Here is a 15,085-nt window from a genome sequence, read left to right as displayed (position 1 = left end):
GAGACGGTAGTATACAGGCGGTATCTACAGGTGTGGCGGGTGGCGGGTGGCGGGGCGTCGGCGGGGAGTCTAGGCTATAGCCACTGCTGCCACGAGTGGACCTTGCGGTTTACGAGCTCGCCGACCGAGCTCGAGCCGTCCGAGATGCCGTGGCTGCGGCGGTGGGAGTGGCGGTGCTGCGTCCCCGGGGGGTGGTGTCAGCGTCCATTGTAGGCCGGCGTCGCTGGCTAGGCCACACCCCAGCCTGCCTCGCGGCTGCGCCGCTCGGCACTCGGCACTCACCAAGTGCTCCTCCGTCCCGGTCCACGCCGTCGTCAGCGCCCAGGTATACATGGGCGGGATGAGCTGCCACACAGCCACGGGCATGTGGTGCGGGTCGAACACGTTGGCGTCCGGACTCGCAGGCAGGTTCTGGCGGTCCATCATGCGCCAGACCCAGTCGGTGATGTCGAGGGCGGTGCTGCACGTGAACGCGTCGCCCGCGGTCGCGCCCGCGACGAACGCGGCGAGCGGGCTGATGTTGCTCGGCTGGCGGACGACCTCGCGCAGGCAGGTCAGGTAGAGCTGCAGGGCCGGCGCGCACTCGTACCGCCTGAGGAAGAGGACGAGGGCGCGCAGCGCGCGCAGGCTGTCGAGCGTCGTCCCGTCGTCCGGGACCTCGACACGCGCGTACACTATAAACTCGAGGAAGAGGCGGATGACGGCCGCCGTCTCGGAGGGCTCAGCGAAGCGCACGTAGAGGCCTTCGGCCGCGGCGTCCCGGAACGCAGCGCTCGCAGCGAAGAGGTAGTAGCTCGGCACGCGGAAGCGCATGAGGTCAGCGGACTCGAGGACGAACTCGCCCTCGGTCCAGTCGGGGTCGTCGACCGGCGTCGGCGTGGGCGGGGACGGCGTGCGGTGCCGCGAGTGGCCAGCCCCGGTGCCGCTCAGCCCGAGGCCGAGGCCGAGCCCGTGGGCGTGCCCCGCGCGCGGGGAGGACAGGCCCGACGGCAGAGGCAGCGGCCCAGCCCCACCCCGCGGCGTCCAGTGCCCGTGCGGGTGGCCGTGGGCGAAGTGCGGGTTGGTGTGCGCGCGCGGCGAGTAGGTGTGCGCCGAGGGGCGGCGCGTGTGGGCGTGGGCGTGGGTGGGCTGCGCGGGCTGGCGTGGCGAGCGCGGCGCGTCGTGCTGCGGCTGGGAGTGGTGGTGGTGCGGCTGGTGGTGCGGCTGGCTCGGCCGCCGCTCGTGCTGCTGCTGCTGGTGGTGCTGGCTCGCGCGGCGCTCGAAGCGGCCGTGGTGGTCTTGCCCGTGGTGCGGGCGGTCCGGGCCCTCGTCCTCGTCGTACCCGTCCTCGCCGTCGCCGTCGGCGTCGTCGAGCCCCTCGCGCTCAACCTCCTGCCGTTCCCGCTCCAGCTGCTCCAGCTGGAGCCGTTCTCGTTCGCGCTCTTGCCGTTCCCGGTCTCGCTCTTGCCGCTCTCGCTCGTGTTGCCGCGCTTGCTGCCGTTCCCGCTGTGGTCGCCGCCCCCCCTCCCCCTGGCTCCGCTCCCGCCGCAGCTCGCTCGCCGGCGTCCGCGGGCTGTCCCCCGGCAGCGGCGGCGACAGCGGCGGCGACCGGCTCGGCACCACCCCCGCCCCCGCACCCACCCCCGCCTCCTCCTTTGGGCTGGCGCCCCCCGACTGTGGCGATCGCGCCGACTCCAGCTCCTGTCGCTCCATCGACTTGTGGCGGCGTGCTGCGGCGAGGCGAGTAAAAGTGTCGACACTACCCAGTAAACAACTCACCTTCTTCCCCCCCCTCGCCCTCGCCCCAGCCCCAGCACCCCCACCCCCGCCCAGTGCGCATGCTCGGGCCGTCCTGGCCAGCACATTTCGCAAACACGCGGCCGTGATGGCGCAAGCCGCCTTGGTCCGCACGACCCGCCAGTGGCGCCGCGCCGCGCCGCGCACCCCCGCCCCACCTCACTCCCACCAGATACATCTCAATAATAAAATAGTCCGCGTCCTTCGCTGCAATGTACTGCTGCCATCTGACCTACGCCGCCTTCATCAACACACCGTTCTTGTCGTCCTCAATGTACGCGCTGTAATGTCAGCTTGGCCCCCCTCACCCCACCCACTCCACTCACGTAACCGCCTCGGCCAGCCCCTTGTACCGCTGGACGTACACCCGCGCCACACCCCGGTCCGCGTGCGGGATGTAGTCGCAAAGCTGCTGCACATCGGCATCCGACACCGAGTCGCCACGCGCAAGCGGAGACAGCGTCCGCGGTCCGCCCGGCACCCCAGCACCAAAGCCCAGTCCGCCGCCACCACCACCCATGCGCATGCGCGGGCCTCCGCCATCAAGGCTGCCTCGTGGCATCGCCTGCGCCCCCATGGGACGCGGCACGTCCATGCTCACGCGACTGGTCGGAATGCCATCCCGCGGCCCTCGCGGGCCAAGAGCACGTGGGATAGGTGCCGGCAGCGAGTTGTCTCCCAGAGAGTCGAGCGACGCCCGCCCTCCTGGCGGCGGCGGTGTGTAGCCCTTGTTACTCCTCAGGTCGCGCTTCGACGACGATGCAGCCGGGTTGAGCGACGTCAGAGTTCCAAGCTGCCCCGTGGGCGGGCCTAGGCCCGGGTCCTTGTCCTTCTTGAGCGCGCGCCCGATACCCGAAAAGAAGCCGCCGCCCGACCGCTTGGTGGTCGTAGCCGTCGTCGATACGCTCGCAATACTCTGCAGCGAGGTCGATGGCCGGACGTTGCCCCCGAGCTGCGACTGCAGCTGTGGGTATGGCAGGTTTGGCGGCAAGGCCGTCGGCCCGTCTGATGGGTCAAGGTTGCGCACCGAGATCTCTCGCGCAGCGTACGCGTCTGGTCGCATGGGGAACTCTGATCCGGTGGAAACGTTGCGTGGCGTCGGCTCGTGCAGGTTGAGGTTGAACATCGAGCCCGCAACTTCAGACAACCCAAGGTGAGACATTGTCGACGCCTTGCCCCCTCCGCCGAGCACGATCGGACGCTGCGGCCGTGCGCCGCTCAGAGCTGCCGTGTACCATGCCCGGAGCCCTGAATCCGCTTCTGCTAGGGCCTCCAGACTGCTGGCGTACGCGCGCGCACGCTCACCCGCAGTCCTGAGCGCCTTGATGTTGCCAAACAAGACGGCCGCTGGGAGCTGCTGTGTTGACGCCGCAAACGTAGGCACCGTGGGTGAAAACGAGTGGTTGGACGACCGTAAAGATAAAATGGACGACGCTTTGCGGACATGTCTCGGTCGCTGCTGCGGACCGCCCGAGACACCGCCCATCAGGCCGAGTCCAACTGCACTGGCGGTAGCCGCCGGGGCCAGCGGCGCGGGACGCGAAGGGGCTGAGGGCGACGCCGAGAACGTTGTCGAGGCAGCCGAGAACGTCGACATGGTTGGCGACACGGCCGACTCCTCAATCGACTTGGACGTGACTGTCGTAGAGCTGCCATGTGACGCCGATCTGCTTTGATTGGACGACGTGGAGCGCGCCGGGAGCGACGCGAGCATGGCCGTCTCCTTGAGCGGAATGTTGGGAGGTGGTGTACTGCGCGAGTCGACCAGCCCAATGTCGTCAATGGCACCACCAAGCATGTCGGTGAGATCCTGGATCGTGCCCGGGGCCGTCTTGGGCTTGGGCTTGGGCGAGTTGGAGCCGTATCGCTGCATCGGCGCGGGCACCGGAGACGTGGCGGCGTGCGACCGTGCGGCGGAACCTCGGCCGGGTGCCTGCGGCGACGCGACCGGTGTGCTCGCCGTGTTGATAATGGTAGGCAGCGGGGTTCCAAGGCTGGCGACAGGAGAGATGGGCGACATCTCCTCGGGCTCGCTTACCAACGGGACGGCCGTGTCGCTGTTGGGCGTCCTGGCACAGGCATCAGTATCGGCGCGCAGCTCGTACGACTCACAGTTTCCGCCGCTCGCTGCGGGGTGGTGGCTCAGGGCTACGGCGCGCCGTGGCGAGTGGTGTAGCCTCTTCTGGTGACAAGAGCTTTTGAGACTTTGTTTGGGCAGCGATTGGGGCAGGTGCCTGTAACGAGGTGGCACGGGCCGCGCGCGTGTCGGGCACAACATCAATGTCTGTGAATGACGTCTTGGTGGGTGGGGCACTTCTGGGATGGTCGAGCTCCTCCAAGCGCCCTGGTGTCCCAGGCGGGATGGGGGGCGCAGGCTGACCACGAGCCGTGAGGGGTCCTCCCAGACCAAGGCCGGGGTTGTCATTCTGCAGGTTGTCCAGAGATCTGCGTGGCATATCCGCCGACGACGCCACAAACAGGCGGCGCGAGTTTGGGCTCTCGCCAGCTGGCGGCGAGGGCCTGAACGACGCCCGCGGTGTCTGTGCTTGACTGTTTCGTGGCGTGCGGTCCTGGGCCGTCGATGATGACGCCCGGTTATTGAGAACCTGCCCGGGAGAAGGTGTACGCGTCGGCCAGTCGATCGGCGAGATGGACGCATGGTCGAGCGTCGGCGGCTGGGTCGGTGTCCGCCACGGCTCATTGTTGGACTGGGGAGGTTGCAATGGCGGGCTGACAGGGTTGGAATGGGGCCGCGAGCTGGGCCGCGAGGTTGGCTGCGAGGTGGGCTGCGAGTTGGGCACCGAGTTGTATCGCGAGCTGTGGTCCGAGCTGTGCACGTCGGTCGAGGTTGGCGCCGAGCTGTCGGGATCGCCTTGGCCCCAGATTCGCTGGTGCGCCCACTCTTCAAACGTTGGATCCAACAAGACGTGGAGCTCGCCGTCGGCGTCTACCACGCCGTGTCTGTGCTGCTGGTTGCGCGCAATCGTGCTTGCTCTTTGCTCCTCGCGTCTTGGAGGCGCGACCGGGTCGTCCTCCAAAAACGAGTACTCGCTGTCGCTCGAGTGCGACGGGCTGCCTGGCGTGCCCGGAGACATCTTGTTGAGCGAGTTGGGGACTGACGGGCCAGAAGCGAGGGCGCTCATGCTTCCGTCGCTCGAGTACGAGATGAGGTGGATATGTCGGTTGCTGCTTGGTCCAGCGTCAGACGGCCCGTTGTCTCCCTCGGGGATGAGCAGACGTGTCCGCTCCATTCCTTTGGTACGCTCGCGGCGGTCGCGACCTTCACCGCCCTCGGCAGCGTCGGCGAAGCGAGGATCCCAAGCCGTGCCCGCGACGTTCGGGTTTGTTGTGGGTTGCAGCTGCTTGCCTCTGATCGTCAAGTTGCCATCGCCGCCCCCCGCTATCCTCCGACGGTCCTCCTCCTCCTCTTCCTGGACGAGCTCGCGCAGACTCCTGTGCGACCTCTCCTCGTGCAGGATCGGGTGTGGTGAGAGGCTGTAGGGCGACGAGAGGATGTTTGGGCGCGGGGAAGAGTCGATGGGGGACATGCCGAATGATGAGCCCGTGCTGCTTGCGCGCTCGCCTGCCGAAGACGACCAGTAGTACTGGAGAGCGTCTGATGCACCGGTCGAGCGTCGTTTTGGGTCGCCGAGGGCATGCGCATGAGCACCGGCAGCACCGTCAGTGCCCGTTTGCTGCTGCTGTGGTGCCGCCGAGTATTCGGGCATTGCTGTGCGTGTGAGCGAGCGGTCGTGGGGATTGCAGCTTACTGCTCAGATACAGCTGTGGTGGCGAGGCGGTAAAGACTGTCCCGCCCGACGAGCTCGAGAACATGTGCTGATGTGGGCTTGCGGTTGTTGACTGATGATTCCAGTGTCGTGTCTTGTTGTTGTTGACGCCGTCGTCGTTGTCGCTGGTTTGTGCGCAGCGGCGGCGCGGCAGCGGCGGCTAGGGCAGAGATAGGGCCTAGCAGCAGCAGCGCAGAAGCCGGCAGCACGCACGGGCGCGAAGGCTTGTGGGTGGGGGGACGGGGGCGGGGCGCGTGTATGTGCGATGGGCGATGATGATGATGATGATGGGTCGAAGGGCGGGATGAGGCGGTGGAACGGCTTGGTGCACCTGCGAGGAGTCGCACAAGACCAAGACCTCGTGCGCGCTCTCTGTGCCTCTTGCTCGTCGATGCGTGCGGCGTGTAGTGTAGTGGGTAGTGGGATATGCGGCGGCGGCGTATAGTCGTCGTAGTAGCACAGTTGCGAGCTAGTCGACCCGGGGCGGCAGACCCAACTCACGCGGCGCGCACGCGCGAAACGGGACCCCCTTGAAGTAGCGCCGTCGCGTCACTCTACCACTACCAGCACTAAGCCGGGAGCGTCGAAGCGTGCGTCGGGCGGGCTGGCGGGCGCGTGTCACACGGGCAGCGGTGTAGCTCGGCGGTCGCGTCGAGCAGTCGATCACTCGCGGCGCGAATAAAAGAGTGAATGGGTGAATGCGGCGGCGGGCGGCGGGGAGCGAGGTCCAACGCTCGGCGCTGCTCAGGACGGCGAATGACGGCGCGGCGGCGTGTTTGCGGCTCGCTCGGCTGGCTGGCGGGCTGGCTGGCTGGCGTTTATCGGCGAATGCTTGTGCTTGTTGTGCAGTCGGGCAAGCAAATGGTCAAACCAACACCTCGCAGCATGTATGTAAGTACCACTGGGATGGAATAAAGGGAGGGGCACTGGCACCACTGTTGTGGTTTGCACCACTAACGAGAGCGAAGCATGTGCTCCTCGTCCTTGGCCCTTGGCTCCTGCCTGCCTGCTGCTCACAGTCAGACTTGCTCCCCTGCCCCCCTGTTCGCGACGCGCGCGCCGGCCGGCCGGCCCACCGCGACGACGACGACTGACGACGACGTGCGTAACCAGAGGCTAACGTACACCTCGTAGCTTAAACGGCCACTGTCCGGATCTGTCCATACTTTCAGGTCGCCTCGTCTAATCGCCTGCATCGCCTGCCCTACGCGCGCTGCTACTGCCTGGCGCTTCCCCTCGTCTCTCTGCCAACCCCTGCATACGACGAGCAATACAGATCCTCCTTGGAGGGGCTGCGACGAGAGCACATTGGTCCTGGTTGTCGGGCAAGGTGCCCAAGGTGCCCAGCACAAGACGCTACCTCTGCTGCCCGCTGTTCGTCTGCGCCTCTGCGCCGTCCTACCCCGTCGCATGCCCGTCTACAAAAGGTCGACAACCCGGACCCCTGAATCCAGCACAGAGGCACTCGACCCAGACATGCACAATGATACATCGCCAAACTCCTGCCGTCCCCTGGCTCCGGCCCTTAGGCCAACCCTGCCGCCTGCGCGTTCAACCAGACCACTCCAAGCCACAGTTACCCGTGCTCCGTCTTCAACACACTATGCAATGTTGCCAGCGCACACTCGAACCCAAAATGTAAACGTCTTGTACTCCTCCTTGCCGCCGCTGCCATCTTCGTCGGCTCGGTACGTGAACCTCACTTCGAGGTCAAACTTCAGGCACGGTCGCGTTAGCTTTGGGTGTCGTCCCTTATGCCGGTGTCAACAACACGCACCTCCACTGGGCCCTTGTCCGCTCCAGGGCGGACTTCGACCTCGAGTCCGACCTTGGTCACATTGGCTTTCTTCTCAACGCCAACGTCGCGAGTACTCCGATGGCGGAGAGACGAGCCGCCAAGGCTTAGGCGCGACGACTTGCGTGCCTCGTCCGCCGCAGAGTCGTCGGCTTCGGCCCCCGTGTCGTCCTCATCCTCGTCATCGTACGCCCATGCCTCCTTGAGCGCCCCAACTGTGAAGTGCGCAGTCGGAATGTGGACGTGGTGATTGACCGGCACTGCGTGCCGCGCCTGGTGCGCAGTTCCGAGCCGGATCTGGATCGGATCGTACAGCGGGTTTGTGAAGGCGAGCTGGAATGTGTACTGCCACTGTCAGGTACAGCTTAAGGCTGTTGGGCTTTGTTCTCTGAGACTTACCACTTCTCCGGGACGCAACGGGTCTGAAAGGTCCTGGTCTACTTCCTTGGGGAGGTTGGCCCGAGTGCGACGCCTTTCGCGGCGGCGTCGCTCCCAGTCTTCTTCGGACGCGTCCAGCGGTAACTCTTCCCCTGGACGGCATCGCCGGCGTCCCAGTTCCATCGCGGGCAGGTATGTCGCCGCGACGTTCTTCACGAGCATGCGAATGCTCTTGGTATCGGGCTGAATGAGGACTGAGCGGCAGGTCGGGTGAGGGCACCGCTTCGTCAACTTGGTCTGCAGGCGGATTCTTTGTGGCACAGTCTCGCTGTTCGTCAGCGACCGCTTCCCGGTGCGACTCACCTTGACATTATTGCCGGCTGCGAGCTGCTAGCCCAGCGCTTATCCAACGTGGCCACATCTTCGCCTCCGATGGACATCATGTCGTCGACGTCCTGCGTCCCGCGCTCGAGACCTTCTTGCCGCCACGAGCTCTTGGCCGTGTACGGTGCCAGTTCGTCCCAGCCGGCCTTCTCGATCTTCTCGCCCTTCCGTGGCACTCCCGCCCGACGCCGTGCTAACCCCGGGACATCTCGCCTCAGCGCGCGCTGGGCAGCCTGAGTCAACTGGGCGATATGTCGTGATGGTGTCCGCTTGTGCGCCTGTGCCCTCGAGGGCGGCGCCGACTGCTGCACATACTTCTCGAGGTGGTCCTTGAGCGCGTCAAACTCGCTCTGAACCTGCTCGGGCTGGGTGTAGACCTTGGGCAGTTGACCTGGGTGGGTGAGCAGAAGAAAAAAGCGGGACCCACTGGCAAGCGCCGACGGTTTGTCAAACAGCCACCCAATCTCCCGGCTGGACCACTTGCACGAGGGGCAGATGAGAAAGTATGGCGGGCCGGTGGTGTGCTCGCGAGACGACGCGCCGAGCGACCCGGGGATGTCGGTCCCAATGCCGGTGAGTGATGTGCAGCAGCGCGGACATGAGAAGCAGGACCGTGCGCAGCTGAGTGTGTGAGCGACGGAGCGGCAGGCGCGAACACCTTCCCGACTCACGAGTTCTTATCCCCGCGCACATTCGACCCCGGCACGTCGAATAAGCAGTTTGGGCAAAAGTAGCTCGCCACCTCGACGCCGACACACCCCTCGCACCGAATCGCGTCGCACTCCTCGCAAAAGTAGAGGCGGTCGAGCGGCGCAAAGTCGGCAAAGGACGAGACGTAGCCTGCTGGCAGGGGCGCGCGCGGCGTCTCGAGGTGCGCGCAGTGGTACAGGATGGGCTGGGCCATTGCGCGCGGCGTGGGGGTCGTGTGCGCGGAGCGGGTCGAGCGAGAGAGGGACTGTCGTTGGTGAGGTCGAGGGAAAGTCGGTTGTTGTCTGCGGTGGACCTGCGTCGAGGTTGGCCAAAGTGGAGGCTGACGAGCTGGGCGCGGCGCGTAGCGCGTGCGCGCGTGGCAAGATGCGACTTTTTATATCCACCCCCCTGGTATGAACTATGCCACCCGAGCTGCTCTTCGGTCGCCCTTGTGCCGCCTGGTGCAGTGGCGGCGATGCACAGCGAGCACCATGACCTGGGTATCGAGTATCGCCGGTGGTGCACGTGGTTATGCAGTTGTATAGCTGTATGCCTGGTGCCACTGTTCAAAAGGGAGCGAGCGGCTCAAAACACAACGGGGTTTCTACCCCGGGGCGGGTGGCTCAGTCGGTAGTTGAAAGCTGCGATTGTTCAACCAGGTCCGGGGCCACAGATAGTACGGCGGTTCGAGCCCGACTGTGGCCTGGCACCCAAGAGGGGGTCGAGAGGCTGGAGGCGAGCTCTTTTTGCTCTGAGACATTGTGTCTCACCTTGTTGTGGCCGTCACGGACCATGACATCATCTCGTCACGCGTCGACGCGACGCACATCGGTGTGTGGCGCCTCTCCAGCCTTGAGCAGTACTTATCCATGCAATGCAGTATGATATTAGTCTATTATTGTACTATGATACACCAGGGAGTGGCAGGTTGCGCTCAGCCAACTCCCGCGCCTTGGCTTCCTTCGCCTCGGCCTTGGCAGCCTTGCGCGCGGCCGTCTTGTCCGCCTTCTCCCGAACACCCATAGCTCCATGCTGGACGGCGCAGACGTACGCCGCGACCTGCCCGGCAGTGAGCTTGTCTATTGGCACACTGCGGCCAAGAATGAACACTTGGTCGACCTCCGACCCCTCGCTGACGCCCTTCATCTTGAGGAGCATGCTGATCTGCTTTCCCGAGGCGGGGCGCTGACGCCAGGCAGCGCGGCGAAGGAGCTGCTTGGCGACCTCCAACCCAGCGCGGCGGCTGGCAAACTGGTCGGCCGTCTCAAACGCACGCTGGATGTCATCTGCCATGGCGATGTGCTGCTTGCGGCCATATGGCGACCTGCCTGGAGCCACCAGCTCCCGCGGCAACTTCTGTACGAATGCGATCGACCATTGCGAGCCTGTGGTGGCCTCGATGGCGAGGTACCCGAGGCCTGGGGCGTCAGCTCAAAGCGGGCGGGGTTGATGCTAAGGCCAGTCGACGCAGCTCCACCCGGCGCAGAGAAGTACGTTGGCTGGGGGCTAGACGACGCGCTACACAGCACTTACCCATCATCTCTAATATGTAACGGCCCCTCCCGCACGCCACCCACGCATTGGGAGTCATTCGCGCAACGACAGGCGCAGACTCCTCCCGCAAACGAAAGGGATCGTCGCTGTCGACAAAGGTCACCTGGTAATTCTGGTCCTCTTGCGCTCGGGGAGACTCAGCGGGAACGCTTGTGGCGTCTGGAGTCAGTCGTGAACTGAGTACTGCCTCACCTTCAGACCTCGGCTCCTCCTCCCTCGACATGGCTTCGACCTGGTCGTGGCTCAGCCCAAAGAGCGTTGGAGAGACCAGCATGCCGCTCGAACGGGAAATGTTGTCCACAATGTCGATGAGGTAGCAGTCCTCTTTCCCTGTTTCGGGCGATAGTCGAAGGCCTCGGCCAACCTGCGCAGGTTAGCCAGCGACCATTTCTCCAACCTACCATCTGGGCAAGGAGATTTTTGCTTCTAGTTGGACGAGACAGGATGATACAGTCGATCTGATGTCAGCCAGACTCCGGACCTGAACCCACCTCTCGGATGTCGGTCCCCTCTGTCAGGACCTCGCAGTTCACCAGGACAGGGAACTCGCCCGCCGCAAAGCTCGCAATCGTGTCCTTGCGCTGCTGGGCGTGGGTATGGGCCGATATGGAGCGCGCGTCGATACCAGCTGAGCGGAAAGCTTGAACCAGTGCAGCAACATGTTTGAGATTGACGGCGAAGACCAATGTGGACCTTCGGTCGTCTGGGACGTCAGCTCAGCCCGTGGAAGAGGCTCTCAGCATGATGGCTCAGTCATCTTCAGCCTGGCGGACATCACCGCTGGGGTGATAGGTGCTCTGATCCTGGCCGGACCATTCTCCTCGGCCCAATCACCCAGAAGCTTGGTTGCCCCCTCCTTGCTCCTCCTCAAGATTGTTTCGTAACGACCCGCCCTGCGGGCCGGCTCCATCGTAACCATCACCCATACTCACAGGCCCGATGAAGGTACGTCCGCACAACGAGCTGGTTGATCTCGGGCGTGTTGACGTGGTGCGCCAGCGACGTGGTCTTGTACTCTCCACTGCTGTTGAGCTCGACGTCCTCGAGGTCGATGTCGGCGAACACCGCCGTCGACTTGACGGGTGAGAGCCTGCTGTCAGCCTCTTCCCCAATGACGCACCCACCATCCCTCAGAGAGCATGTGCTCCACGCCGCGGTGAAACACAATCTCCTCAAACACGGCGCTGAGGGCGAGCTGGTCGTGCCGGCTGAACGTCGCGCTGAAGCCCACGACGGGGACCTTGTGCCCGTGGTCGAAGCGCGTGAACGGCCCCGTGGCTGAGGGCAGGTCCACCTCGTCGTTGAAGTAGTGCAGGAGGCGGAGGTAGGAGAGCGACGCGGCGTGGTGCGCCTCGTCGACGATCACGAGCTTGAACCGCGCCGGGTCAAACTTGTTCAGCCGCTCGGGGTTGTTGAGGGTCTGGTACGTCGCGATCGTGCTGCGGGTCAGCGCTACCCGGATAACCAACTCACACGTCGGCGTTGCCGCTGGCCACGCGCTTCGACTGCTCAACCTCGACGGTGTACGCGTCCCCGAGGATCCTCGCTGCGGCAGCCTCGGCCTGGAGTGCGAGCTCGACGCTGCCGACCAGGATGAGGGTCTGCTTCGACCCCACGCCCTGTTCTTCCGCCCTGTAGCTCTCCTTCACCCGCGGGATGAGGTGCATGAACATGGTCGTCTTGCCGCTGCCGGTCGGGGAAGACACGCCGATGCGCGTCCTGCCCTTGTCCAGAGCGTCGAGGCACGCGTCGATCGCGTCGGTCTGGTATGGCCGGAGCACGACGGGCGGTGGTGCATGGGCATTTCCGTCTGACCCGGGAGTTGTGGCGCTGGGATTGCTGTCCTCCCCTGGGCCAAGTTGCTTTGGGTCGGAGACCGACTTGGCGAGATGGGAGCCGTGTCGAACCGAGGGGAGGGACGGAGCGGCGCACCGCCCCAGCAAATGCCCAGAGGGCACGACCCCAGGCATGGCCCTCCGGAGGACGCTTGCCAGTGCCCTTCGAACCGTGGGCTGAATCATGGTGACATACCAACGATGGACGATGGAAAATGACAATGGACAATGGACAATGGACAATGGACAATGGAGCAAGTAGTTGAGTCACCTCCACCCGAACTATTGGCCGGGTGGAGGTTGCCCACTGACCATGTGGCGGGGACCCCATCCGCTCGCACCTTCCTCAGCCTCAGCCAACCACACCACCCCGAGCCCCAGCCCTCCGCGCACATGCAAAAGAGAAGCTCTAACGAACTCCTCGCTCGACAATGACATGATTCGAACATGCGCTCCCGAAGGAAGTTGATTTCGAGTCAACCGCGTTAACCACTCCGCCACATTGCCTTGTGTGTCTGTTGCGAATTTTGGTTGTATGTCAGGTGTCCTGGGCCTCGTAGCTTGTGGCTACTCGCACGAGAAGGGTATGCGCGCTGCGGCTGCAAGCGCGTCCGAGTTGACTTCAGGGCTGCGGAGAGTGGGGAGGTGGGTGAATCGTGCAGGTGGAAGCCTTGAGCAATGCCAAGCTCCACACTCAACTCCCCCGGATTCATCCAAAGTTGATACGCCGGTCGTCCTTTGAACACTGCATGAAACAGGAGAACGAGCGCGACCGTCCCTGGCGTCGGACACTTGTTGCATGTTCGGAACCGGGGCCTCCAAGCACAGTGTGGCGGCGCCACCCACACCCAGCACTTCGACCTCCTCCTCAACCCCTCCTCCTCTCCTCATCCCCTCCTTCCAACACCTTCGCTGTCCTCTCTACCCCTCGGTCTAGCTTTCCCATGCAGCGCCAGTCCATGATACTCAGGTTCATACTCTACAGAACAGCTATTAATGCCACATAATGCTAACAGGCCAAATTGAGGGGGGAAACAATGCCGTTCGTCCTTTAGACGAGGTTGGAGGGGTACGCGTACTCGGTCGGCGCGAGGAAGTTCTCCTTGATCGAGCGCGCAGAGATAAAACGCCCGAACACGAGCTGCGAGCCACTCTTGTCGTTCGTTCCAGACGCGCGCGCGCCGCCGAAAGGCTGCTGGCCAACAACGGCGCCGGTACACTGGTCCGTCAGCATTCAGTTGCAGAGAGGAGAGAAAGAGACGACGGACCTTGTCATTGATGTAGAAGTTGCCAGCGGCGTTGCGGAGAGCAGCCGATGCGTGGACGAGGGCCTGGCGGTCCTGGCCGAAGATGGCGCCAGTGAGGCCATACTCGGTGGTGGTGTCGATGAGCTTGAGGGTCGCGTCAATGTCCTTGTCCTCGTAGACGTAGACAGTGATGACGGGGCCGAAGATCTCCTCGGTCATGGTGATCGACTTGGGGTCCTTGGTGAGGATGACGGTGGGCTGGATGAAGTAGCCCTTCGAGTCGTCACCCTTGCCACCAGCGAGAATCTCACCACCCTGAGCCTTGGCCTTCTCAATGATGCCAGTGATGCGGTCGTAGGCGGGACGGCCGATGACGGGGCCGGTGAAGTGCTGGAACTCGAAGCAGGGGCCGATGGTGATAGACTGAGCCTGCTTGACGAGCTCGTCCTTGAAGCCACCCTCCCAGAGCGAGCGGGGGACGTAGGCACGTGCAAGAGCCGAGCACTTCTGGCCCGAGTACTCGAAACCAGCGCGAATAGCCTGGACGACGCCCGACTTGATGTCGGCCGAGGGGTGGTAGAAGTGGAAGTTCTTGCCGCCAGTCTCGCCGACGATGCGGGGGTAGCCGCGGTAGATGTCGAGGTTGTTGGCAATGTCCTTCCAAAGCTTGCGGAAGATGTGGGTCGAACCAGTGAAGTGGAGACCGGCAAACTCCTTGTGGTCGATGCACTGCTTGACAATGTCGGGAGGCGATCCAGGGACGAACTGGATAACGTTGGGAGGGAGACCGGCCTCAAGGAAGATCTTGTAGACCAGGTACGAAGAGTAGGTGGCAGCGGGAGAGGGCTTCCAGACAACAACGTTACCGACAATGGCAGGGACACCGACAAGGTTGCCGCCAATGGCAGTGAAGTTGAAGGGGGTCACGGCGAGGACAAAGCCCTCGAGAGGACGGTACTCGGTGCGGTTCCAGACGCCCTCGGAGTTCTCAGCGGGCTGAGTGGCGTAGAGCTGCTCGACAAACTTGACCGAGAAGCGGAGGAAGTCGACCAACTCGGCAGCCGAGTCGATCTCAGCCTGCCAGGCGTTCTTGCCCTGGCCGAGCATGGTGGCGGCCATGACGTCGTAGCGGTACTTGTGGGCAATGAGGTCGGCGGCCTTGAGGAAGATGGCGGCCTTGTCGGCCCAGGGAAGGTTCTCCCAGTCGTCCTTGGCGGCAAGAGCGCTGTCAATGGCGGCAGTCACGGCCTCGGGGGTCGCGGCGTGGTAGTTGGACAGGTTCTTGGCGTGGTTGTGGGGCATGGGCTGGGGCTGGACGTCGCCGGAGCGGACCTAGAGGGGGTCAGGAACAGCTCCACCGGCGCTGCCAGCGCTCGAACTCACCTCCTTGCCGTTGATGACGGCGGGGACGTCGAAGGGAGCCTGGGCGTCGAGGCGGGCAAGAGCCTCCTCGAGCTTCTGGCGGTCGGTCGAGCCGGGGCCGTACGAGCGCTACTCTCAGTCAGCAACTGGCTCCACGTCGTCGCCGCTCGTCGTCATCTGCTCGCTCTCACCATGGGCTCGTTGGCGATCTGGGGGATCTTGAAAGAAGCGAGCTGAGCCATTGTGACGAGTAGCTAGGGGATACAAGGGGGGGAA

The 15,085-nt window shown here is 64.2% G+C and overlaps 5 protein-coding genes and 1 non-coding gene across 6 annotated transcripts; all 6 read right to left on the bottom strand.

Moving 5' to 3' along the window:
• Positions 1 to 74: 74 nt before the first annotated feature.
• On the bottom strand, positions 75 to 1,954 carry Q8F55_004257 (uncharacterized protein; the record flags this gene model as incomplete). The annotated part of the gene is made up of 4 exons (XM_069352777.1): positions 75 to 176; positions 283 to 1,398; positions 1,621 to 1,626; positions 1,946 to 1,954. 4 exons carry the CDS (start codon positions 1,952 to 1,954, stop codon positions 75 to 77), a joined length of 1,233 nt encoding a protein of 410 aa, XP_069210195.1.
• Positions 1,955 to 2,008: 54 nt separating this feature from the next.
• On the bottom strand, positions 2,009 to 5,610 carry Q8F55_004256 (uncharacterized protein; the record flags this gene model as incomplete). Its single annotated transcript, XM_069352776.1, has 4 exons — positions 2,009 to 2,057; positions 2,103 to 3,845; positions 3,889 to 5,506; positions 5,547 to 5,610. The coding sequence occupies 4 exons, from the start codon at positions 5,608 to 5,610 to the stop codon at positions 2,009 to 2,011; spliced, it is 3,474 nt and encodes a 1,157-aa protein (XP_069210194.1).
• A 1,555-nt stretch (positions 5,611 to 7,165) lies between these two features.
• On the bottom strand, positions 7,166 to 9,025 carry Q8F55_004255 (uncharacterized protein; the record flags this gene model as incomplete). Its single annotated transcript, XM_069352775.1, has 6 exons — positions 7,166 to 7,279; positions 7,342 to 7,704; positions 7,759 to 8,065; positions 8,101 to 8,512; positions 8,549 to 8,742; positions 8,793 to 9,025. 6 exons carry the CDS (start codon positions 9,023 to 9,025, stop codon positions 7,166 to 7,168), a joined length of 1,623 nt encoding a protein of 540 aa, XP_069210193.1.
• Positions 9,026 to 9,714: 689 nt separating this feature from the next.
• irc3_2 (putative ATP-dependent helicase IRC3) lies at positions 9,715 to 12,386 on the bottom strand (the record flags this gene model as incomplete). Its single annotated transcript, XM_069352774.1, has 8 exons — positions 9,715 to 10,229; positions 10,345 to 10,524; positions 10,558 to 10,729; positions 10,767 to 10,823; positions 10,857 to 11,068; positions 11,298 to 11,455; positions 11,490 to 11,804; positions 11,839 to 12,386. 8 exons carry the CDS (start codon positions 12,384 to 12,386, stop codon positions 9,715 to 9,717), a joined length of 2,157 nt encoding a protein of 718 aa, XP_069210192.1.
• Positions 12,387 to 12,626: 240 nt separating this feature from the next.
• Q8F55_004253 lies at positions 12,627 to 12,707 on the bottom strand. Its single transcript has one exon. It is a non-coding gene; the product is annotated as a tRNA-Ser (tRNA).
• Positions 12,708 to 13,251: 544 nt separating this feature from the next.
• On the bottom strand, positions 13,252 to 15,051 carry PUT2 (1-pyrroline-5-carboxylate dehydrogenase; the record flags this gene model as incomplete). The annotated part of the gene is made up of 4 exons (XM_069352773.1): positions 13,252 to 13,419; positions 13,469 to 14,779; positions 14,831 to 14,938; positions 15,001 to 15,051. The coding sequence occupies 4 exons, from the start codon at positions 15,049 to 15,051 to the stop codon at positions 13,252 to 13,254; spliced, it is 1,638 nt and encodes a 545-aa protein (XP_069210191.1).
• Between the last annotated feature and the right edge of the window lie 34 nt (positions 15,052 to 15,085).

Source organism: Vanrija albida, assembly GCF_041260175.1.
Source record: "Vanrija albida strain AlHP1 chromosome Unknown contig_3, whole genome shotgun sequence".
Lineage (NCBI taxonomy): Eukaryota > Fungi > Basidiomycota > Tremellomycetes > Trichosporonales > Trichosporonaceae > Vanrija > Vanrija albida.
The sequence above is the reverse complement of the archived record's forward strand: the minus strand, read 5'-3'. Positions and strand labels throughout refer to the sequence as shown.